Here is a 10000-nt window from a genome sequence, read left to right as displayed (position 1 = left end):
CACACACACCTACACACACATACCTACACACAAACCTACATACCTGCACACACACAGACCTGCACACACCACCTACACACACCCACACCTACACACATACCTACACACACACCTACACCTACACACACACACACACCTACACACCTACACACCTACACACACCTACACACACCTACACACACCTACACACCTACACACACACACACACACACATACACATACATATACACTCACCTACACACCTACCTACACACATATGTACACACATACCTACATACGTACACACATACGGACACACATACGTACACACATGCGTACACATGCGTACACACATACCTACACACACACACACACACACACACACACACCTACCTACACACACACACACCTACCTACACACACACACCTACACACACACCTACACACACACACACACACACACCTACACACACACACACCTACACACACACACACACACACCACACACACACCTACACACACACACACCTACACACACACACCTACACCTACACACACACTCCTACACCATCCCTACACACACAAACACCCGCACACCTACACACATCTAAATACCTACATACCTACTTGCGTACACGCATCTGCATGCCTACAAACCTGCATACATACATCTCTCTCTCTCTCTCTCTCTCTCTCTCTCTCTCTCTCTCTCTCTCTTTCTTCCTCTTTCTCTCTCTCTCTCTCGCTCGCTCGCTCTCTCTCTTTCTTTCTCTTTCTCTCAATCTCTCGCTCGCGCTCTCTCTTTCTTTCTCTTTCTCTCTCTCTCTCTCTTTCTTCTTCTCTTTCTCCCTTTCTTTCTCTCTCTCTCTCTCTCTTTCTCCTTCCCTCCTTCTCTCTCTCTCTCTCTCTCCTTCTCTCTCTCTCTCTCTTTCTCTCTTTCCTTCTCTCTCTCTTTCCTTCTCTCTCTCTCTCTTTCCTTCTCCCTCTCTCTCTCTCTCTCTCTATCTATCTCTCTCTCTCCCTCCCTCCCTCCCTCCCTCCCTCCCTCCCTCTCTCTCTCTCTCTCTCTCTCTCTCTCTCTCTCCCTCTCTCTCTCTCTCTCTCCCTCCCTCCCTCCCTCCCTCCCTCCCTCCCTCCCTCTCTCTCTTTCTCCCTCTCTCCTCTCGCTCAGTAAAACACACTCACACAGTGAAACTCTCATGCACCGAAATACACTGAATTGCACTCATTGAAACACACTGAAGCACACACTCACTTGATTACACTCAAACTGAAGCACACAAACACACTTGAAAAACTCAGCCACACGCAGTCACTAAATCACATACGCACGCATACACTCAAGTGAAACACTCACGCTCATAGAAACACTCACACACTAACTGAAATTCACTCACCCATGGATCTCTCTCTCTCTCTCTTTCTCTCTCTCTCCCTCTCTCTCTCTCTCTCTCTCTCTCTCTCTCTCTCTCTCTCTCTCTCTCTCTCTCTCTCTCTCTCTCTCATACGCCAAGAGTTGAAGGGAGGATAATATATCAAGTAGGATTCTTAAAACCGCACAAGTTGTAAATAGTACATGGCATTCTTTTGAAGGTCCTCTCGTGCGCTATACTCCTTTCAGTTCTTACACAGCTGAGAAGGATCATGTGTCATAATACTCATGCTGGCTAGACTCATAACAATAACACGTTGCTGTCTGCCACTTCAAGAGCAGCTGTTCATGATAAGAAACTCATAACTGCATTTTACAGCCTGCGACCTAGTTAGCCTGCTGGTAGGAAATAAGCCTAATGACGTGCCCTTTCCTTTTCCCCTTGATTCTTCGTGCCGTAGGCGTATTTGGGCATCAGTGAACCAGGGATTTCGTTCAACGTCTTATCCAACGACGTCGTGCACGGAATGATGTCCAAATTCCGGGCGGGCGTGTTCCGCTACACGAAGTTATGTAGTCGTAACTGGAGAGCACGCTAGGCTGTCGATTCAGGCTCACATGACTGATGGTTTGAACCGCTTCACCTCCGCCCCCGGCTCGCCACCCCACGCCTCCCGCCCCCGCTCGCTAGTAAACACACGAGGGTAGCGTCCCTGCCCCTATCGCGCCCCACGGTGGGAAAATGTTAAAATACTCTCGTGGCTGTGACTGGGGTGATTGCGTCGCCACGTGGGTTTGTTATCGTGGTAATTTCTTGGTATTTGTCTGGCAGAATACAGGGTATGAAATAATGTTTTTGTTATGTTGTATAGGTGTGTATGTACATTAAAACTCAAAATCAGCTGAGAACGTGTATCCGGTAGGTTGCGGGAAGATGAATAGTAACAAGTAAAACCTATTCGGGGTTCTAGTAGGGGAGTGAGCAGGGAGGGAGGGAGGGGAGAGGCCCTGTGAGGGTAGGTTGCCACCCTCGCTCGCTCCTCTTGTCCGCTGAGTCACTTCCACCCACGTCGGAAAGGTGCAACAAGTCGCCAGGGAGCAGACTGGAGTACCGGATCACACCCAGATATAACTCTTTGTCTGGTGTGCGTGGGTATGGGTGCACTCGCCTCCCACCTGCCTTGCGGATGCTGGAAGAGGCACCAAGCCCAGAGCGACGTGTATGGAGCTGTGACTTTACCGCGACCTTGGTCAAGCTGAGGAAATCGTAGAATGTAAACAAACGAGAATTCGACTCCCTGACGTGAGGGAGACGCAAGCCTGGCGGGCCTGGGGGGACAGACTGGGTATGCGTGTGGGAATTTGCGGATAGAGTTGGATGGATACTGCAGCAAACGAAGCCTGTTATAGAATAGGCGGGATGCATTCGTGTATCATGAGCCTCAGATGTATTAACGTTGCAAGATCGACGATTGCTAGTATATTGAATTGAGGATCGCTTGCGGTACTTTCAACTATGTCTAAGAAAGGCGAAGTGATATTATTATACAATTATTTTTTTCATCATCAGGCTTTGCATGAATGGCTTCAATCATTCATTCTGTCACTCGTGTATAGTTCGCGCGCGCGCGCAAACACACACATGCACGCACACACATGCACGCACACACACTCACACACACACGCACACACACACACACACACACACTCACACTCACACTCTCACTCATACACAGTCATACATATACACTCATATACACATACACACCCATATACACACACACTCACACACAGTCATACACATACACTCATATACACATACACACCCATATACACATACACACTCATATACACACATACACACTCATATACACACATACACACTCATATACACACATACACACTCATATACACACATACACGCACTCATATACACATACTCACACTCATACATACATACACACACTCATATACATACACACACTCATATACATATATACACACACTCATATACATATATACACACTCATATACATATATACACACACTCATACACACGCACGCGCGCGGCATTAATAATGTATATTATCCCCTGTTTTTGTTGATTATGTATTATGCATATCCCCTTCGTGCATGCATACATATGTATACGGTCACATACTTTCCTGTGAAATGCAAACCCATATGCATAACCAGGTGCCTGAGCCAGACTAGATTGTGCCCGTATTTGGAAGGAACTCTACCTCCATGGGGAAGGTCTGAAGGTCTTTGTTATCCTAGCCTTTAATCCGAGGCTTCCCGTTCTCTCGGCGCTGTGAAAAATCGTGGTATTGATGGCACTCAATTCTTGGCACTGTAAGGCTCCTTAAAGTGGTCGTCCTGCTCACCGTAGCACTGGTTTTATTGATGACGGGTCATGCTAGATGGTTGTCATGGGGCACATTAGTTGGAGCTTTACCAGCTGTGTTTTTTTTTTTTTTTTTTCTTAAAGAACTGGAAATGCTAAATCATTCGTTTTCGCTGTAGGTGAGAGGTATGGTTATGGCAGTATTTTAATTGATAACGGGCACTACAAGCGACGGAACCGGTGGGCACCATGCCCGCTCAGCAAACCCGTCTCGGCATTCCAAATATGCCCGGCACGTCACGATCGCCGCCGGCTAGGCACCAAGCTCCTGTTGTTGCTGTTGTGAGGGTGCGAGGGGCGAACGAGGGTTGCAAGGACCGGTCGGGAGGGAGAGGGTCTTCGGGAGAGCCAGAGGGAATGGTCTAGAGGGCAAGTGGGACTGGGTGCGGTAGGCGTGGCTAGTGCTATATGGAGGATGCTGATTTTAGCAGGAATAGCTTAGGGAAAATAGTATGAGAGTTTCTATTTTTTTAAAATAAATTCGCAGAGCCCGTGGGCATAAGTAGACACAGCGTACGCTACTGGTTTTGGATTTCGGTGGTGTGAATTGGCGACGAGTGTGGTCATGCAGGTGTTAAAAGTGATGATCATCCTATCAGGTTGTTGCAGCTGCAAATTTATTTATCTTTACAACAATCCCAGATACACATCCAATTGATATTGAGCCTCATTTAAGCTATTCTTGTAATATTACTTACAGCCATCCTATCATAAAACTTCCATTTGTTTCTGCAAGAGAGAGAAAACACCCGTGTCCAAATACTCATATATTTTTACGTATATTCAGCAACGATTCTTTGTGTTTCACGAAAATGCACAATGCCTGTGGTACATATAAAAACAAAGTTTACATATCGTGTTGACTTAAAATTTATATATCATTTAGACTTGTTCCCTCTCGATATATATATATAACTAATTTAGAATTTTGGATCATTTAATGTTTGATATATTTGGACATTCATTTACTATCAATTTTGTTTATGGAATGTTTCTGTTACTATATGTTTGATGTTTAATAGCTTCGAAGGGGCTTCGATGTTTTTGCTATTAATAGTACAAAGTCCTGATGTAAACTGTCGAGTTATTTTTACCGGACTGGTGATGGGTTCTGTGAATTTTATCGATATAAAAGTATGTTAATAAAAAAAAAAATGCGATTAAATATTATGGGGGTAGATTAGCCATGTCTCTAGACCAAATAAATAGAATTTGGTGATCCAGGTTGAATTTAAGGGGGTTCTTCGCCGTCACAACAAGGATTTTTGGTCCTTGACTTAGGATTACGGTTTTAAATAATTTCTGTCTCTCTCTCTCTCTCTCTCACACACACACACACACACACACATATACACACACATACACACACACACACACACACACACACACACACACACACACACACACACACACACACACACACACACACACACACACACACACTTATTAAGATAAGGGTGAAGATAGCCTAAGTTGCCTCATCCCTTTATGTATTTTTTTTTTTTTTTGTCTCAAACATGTCCAAGTCAAAAGTCTCTCTCTCTCTCTCTCTCTGTCTCTCTCTCTCTCTCTCTGTCTCTCTCTCTCTCTTTCTCTCTCTCTCTCTCTCTCTCTCTCTCTCTCTCTCTCTCTCTCTCTCGGTACATTGTAAACGTTTGTAAAACTAAAAAAGGTCGCTGGAGAAGACTACGACCTTTTTGTAAGTGATGTTAGCCAGTCCATGTGTGCCGTGATCATGCAATCGCTGTTTGGTTGGCAACTCGATGGCACTGCACTACAATTTGTATTAACCCTTCTGTAGTTTTATATAAACTGTGCAGGTGCCTCAGATAAATTATAAAGACGCCAATTTGTATAGCAGTAGTAATCAGAGTTGCTTGTTAATTTGAACCGTGGTACAAAACTGTCATGTTTATCCTACGCAATTATTGGTCGGTGGAGATCTAGATGAAGCAGTTGACAGTTTCGAAAATTTCCTATAGGATACTTGTATGGTATTAGATGACGCGAGCCGGGTCAGGTTGGACGGTGACGAAGCACTCTCGTGTTTTCTATTGAGAGGGGGAGACGGCTGGTGTGTGTGAGAGAGAAAGACAGGAGAGGGTCATAGAGTACAAAATGATGTGATGTTAAACGGCCGCCTTTCTTTTCCTCTTTCCGTTGGCAGTCTTTTGCTGTTTTGGTCTTACACGCGTTATGTGAACTTAAATGCGGATGTATGCACTGCAGTATTTAATCAGGTGGTCTAGATATCAGTGTTAAAGAAGTTATATACTATTACAACATTATATCTGATAACGCTAGCACAGACGACACATATCTGCGTATTAACACACACACACACACACACACACACACACACACACACACACACACACACACACACACACACACACACACACTACTCATGTGTGCAAATGGAATTTCTTTTGTGCTTATATTCTGTACACAAGCATAAAGGTCTTTAGCTAACGCACCTACGTATAAATGCACAATGTTACTATCCAAGAAACCCTTGTGTAGAAGAGAATATTTGGCGGAGAGGGGGCGTGGCTCTAATTCCGGCGACAGTCTAGTGTTCACGGTCGGGCGAACGTTGCGTCTGTCACGTCGAACCCCTCGACTTCCTAGATATATGCTCTAGAATCCGCCCCTTCCTCCTCCTACATATGAAGACTTGCCATCACATTACACCATTGACATTTGGTTGTATTTGTTGTCCAGCGGTTTCCATAAGACATTTGTTAAATATACCCCCATTCGCTTCTATATTTGCCGCCAAAGGTGTTGGAGAGGCTAAGGCGGCCACGCGGCTTGAGTTTCTAAACCACGTGGTGCCGGTAACGTCTTTAATCTTTCACCGTAGAAGACTGTCTAGCCTCACCAGCTTTCCCGTAATCAGAAGAATGAAATGTGCATAGGCTTGGCTTAAGAATATGTCGCCAGATGTAGTTACTGACAAGAAAATATATTTTAAGGTATCTTTAAAATGATGAATGAGTTGCTTGTTTACCTTGATCAGCTGACAGGAGAGTTTTCTTCCCAAGTTTACTATTTACAATCTTGAATGAAATCAGTTGCATCCTTTATAATTTACTCTTTCTTTCCTTGGAAGGTTGGGAGGCCGACCGGTATCTCCGAAGTCGGCGATGGAACAAGAAAAGCGGATCCGACGTGAAATCGCGAACAGCAATGAACGCCGTCGCATGCAGAGTATCAACGCTGGATTTGCCTCGCTCAAAACCCTCCTGCCGCACCACGAGGGAGAGAAGCTCAGCAAGGTATGTTTGGTTCCAAGACTGCTGCTTCAAGCAAGCGTCCTTTAGATGAATCTTATTATTCAGTAGATTTTTCATTTACTTATATAAATGAAAAATGGCCGCACTTTTTTCGAAAAAACAAACATTATTCACATGGTACAACACCTAGACTATAGTTTTCACAATAATATCAAGAGGGTCATAAACTACAGTGCTGTGTTCTTCCCCACCACGATCTTACAGGCAAAAACTTTTCATATTTCAATTATGCGATAGTTTTTGTTATTTTGTACTCTTGATCCTTTAGTTTAGGAATATGGATGTCATAGCTGCTTTTAAGCGAAATAACACTTTTAAAATCGATAATTTGGGGGTTTGAAAGACCTTGAACTACAGTAGCCCACAATGTACATATAAGAAGTCGACATAGCTGTAAGAATGGATTCTCAGAATGAATGATCCCAGGTGGTTTAACCGCAAATATTAACTACTAATTTCCGCGAAAATGAATTTACCGTCTTCATTATATGCATATATATACATACATATATGTATATATATAATGTATAATATAAATAATAGATGTATATAGTACATATATGTAATTTATATTATGTATACAAATATATATGATATATATTGTATATGTATTATAGAATATACAATATATTTGAAATATAATATATTCGTAATATATATATATATATATATATATATATATATATATATATATATATATATATATATATATATATATATAATGTGTGGAGAGTCACACCTACCTACATATACCTATGCATATACACACACGGGCATACACATATATACCTGTGTGTGTGTATGTGAGCATGTTTATTTTTGTTGTGCCTGATTCATGACGAGCCGCTAGATGTATAGGCTTGGTGATAGCATTTAGCAAATGTCCTTGAAGATTTCAGCAGTTAATTTCTACCTATTTACAAACTAAGAGTCAGAATACACAACTGGTGTAAATTTCAAATTGATAAAAAATGCCATTATCACGAGGTAACGGTTTAGTTATGAAGGAAGTCGGCGATCTTGGGTTGACATCAACTAGTGTTATGTGTGCGAGGATGTGTACGTGTGTGTATGTCATGAATGGTGAGAGCGTGGCGGGAAACATCAGCTGACGAGAGTAGGAGCCGCAGCGTTGGTGGCGGGCCGACGATTATTGATACCCGGATTATTTGTCCTTAGGATAAAAACCTATTTAAGCGAATTTGTTACATCTATTAAAGTTCTGTCCATGTTTGAAGCTTGTTTACATACAAAAGAGACAATCATTCAGCGTCAGTCAAAGATTTGCGTTGTCCGCTATATGTGAAGGTGTTTATATCGGGCCAGCTGATTCTGTTTCCATGACAACGATCGACCGGCCGTAGCCTCGCTCCGCCCCACAACGTATAACCGGCGGCCGCGTGGTGTCGCCCGGAAAGATCTTCCGTGTTGTCTTTTTTTTTGCTCAGATAGTCTGGGGACCATTTTTATTGATTGTCTCTGGTACAACGGCATAATTCGACAATTATTTTTGTCGCAAATAACAATTGTTAGAAACATATCTTCCCCGTAACGTAGCGCTCTCAAAACGGGCCCCACGTGGCGGGCATGGGACCCGTGCGAGGCTAGCGGCGACCATGTGGCGCGCATTTCGGGACCCCGCGCCGCTCCTGCATTGTACCTTGTTAGAACTGCATTGTCTGCTTCACAATTTTATTCCCCTTACTCGAAATGTCATAATTTCATGAGTTATTAAAGTGTAAGTTAGTATGGAAGTTAAATAATCGGTATGGGATAAGATGGAGTGAGTCACAGCTGGTCGTTTTCCGACAGAATGGCTCCACGTGACCACTCTCAGCTGACTACAGACTTGACGCTTCAGCGTTAAGAAAATGGCGCGAAATATACGGGGTGACCAGTCTTGTCCTTATTATATTTGTGTAATATAAGTAGAGCGATAACTTGGTAAAACGTTTATTGAAGGGCGTAGAATCATATAATAGTAACTTACTATCATCTTTGTTTTTATGTATAAGGAAGAGATAACTAAAAAGTCATACGAGATAGGGTTTGAGTAGAACCTTGTTGCTAAGTATCATGTACCCGATGACGTCTGGACCCAGGCACCCTGCGTGTTATGTTAGGCCTATGATGAACATATGGGAAATAAATATCCACATTACTTACTTCCTCTGAATTTCGACTTGGAAGATTTATATCGGAATAAAGGATAGTTGCTTCTTGAAGTAGACATTTCGCACAATATTTATAGACACGTCTAGTGAAGGCGGGTCACAGAGGACAAATATTGAAGGCTGTCTCGTGAAGGAAAATGTGTTTTAAATATAATGTTAGGGAGATAATTCCCAAACTGCTGCAAACTAGACTTCATGAATTATTATATGCAGTCTTCTTCAACTTTGATTGTTAAAGCATCGTTGCAAGCAGCCCAGCTGGTAGTTAGCATCAGGTAAAAGGGGAAGAAAAAGTCATTTTCAAGCATTAAATGTCAGTCCTTGGGAAGTTTTAACTTTGACAGATGTGTTTATACATTATCATCTTCAAAGAGAAACTGATACTTTTGAAATTGGTAGTAACGTTTTCTCGAAAGATTTTTTCCCCTCGTAGTGTTATTGGCGCTGGGAAATCTTCGCTTTAAATTCACCACCGTCTTGTGTCCGGCTTTTGCTTCAGACGTGAGGCTAGGATTTCACGTCACTGGCAGTTTTCTTCGTCACCTACGCTCGCTGAAATAACAGAGGCGGGACAGATGCATGAAGTTTTTGTTTTAAGAATTCTGGGGATAGTTGGTTGATCCTGACATTGACAGCGAGGGCGTTCCCAAGGTTGTCTGTAGTTGCCGGCGAGGGATTCACAGGAAATAAATGGCAAGTTACGCGGCGTGAGGGTGGGTCACACTATATTAAGAATGGAGAGCATTGTCTTTTTTTTTTGTGCGGTTAT

General features: G+C 43.0%; 2 protein-coding genes across 4 annotated transcripts in view; one reads left to right on the top strand and one right to left on the bottom strand.

Annotated features, from left to right (window-relative positions):
* LOC113826328 (rRNA-processing protein UTP23 homolog) overlaps positions 1-6993 on the bottom strand; it is a 31115-nt gene extending 24122 nt beyond the window's left edge. The window contains exon 1 of the mRNA XM_070127317.1: positions 6772-6993. The gene's annotated coding sequence lies outside the window, so the exon portion shown is untranslated. The remainder of the gene's footprint in view (positions 1-6771) is intronic.
* The window catches only part of crp (transcription factor cropped), a 28046-nt gene that overhangs the window by 4586 nt on the left and 13460 nt on the right, over positions 1-10000 (top strand). For 2 of the 3 annotated variants that reach the window (XM_027379170.2, XM_070127314.1), the window contains exon 2: positions 6874-7039. In XM_027379170.2, coding sequence (XP_027234971.2) covers positions 6874-7039 — 166 coding nt within the window. Of the gene's footprint in view, positions 1-2608; positions 2626-6873; positions 7040-10000 lie in introns of those variants that run through there. The other variant, XM_070127315.1, reaches the window with a different exon arrangement.

This window comes from Penaeus vannamei, chromosome 11 (genome assembly GCF_042767895.1).
Source record: "Penaeus vannamei isolate JL-2024 chromosome 11, ASM4276789v1, whole genome shotgun sequence".
Lineage (NCBI taxonomy): Eukaryota > Metazoa > Arthropoda > Malacostraca > Decapoda > Penaeidae > Penaeus > Penaeus vannamei.
The sequence above is the reverse complement of the archived record's forward strand: the minus strand, read 5'-3'. Positions and strand labels throughout refer to the sequence as shown.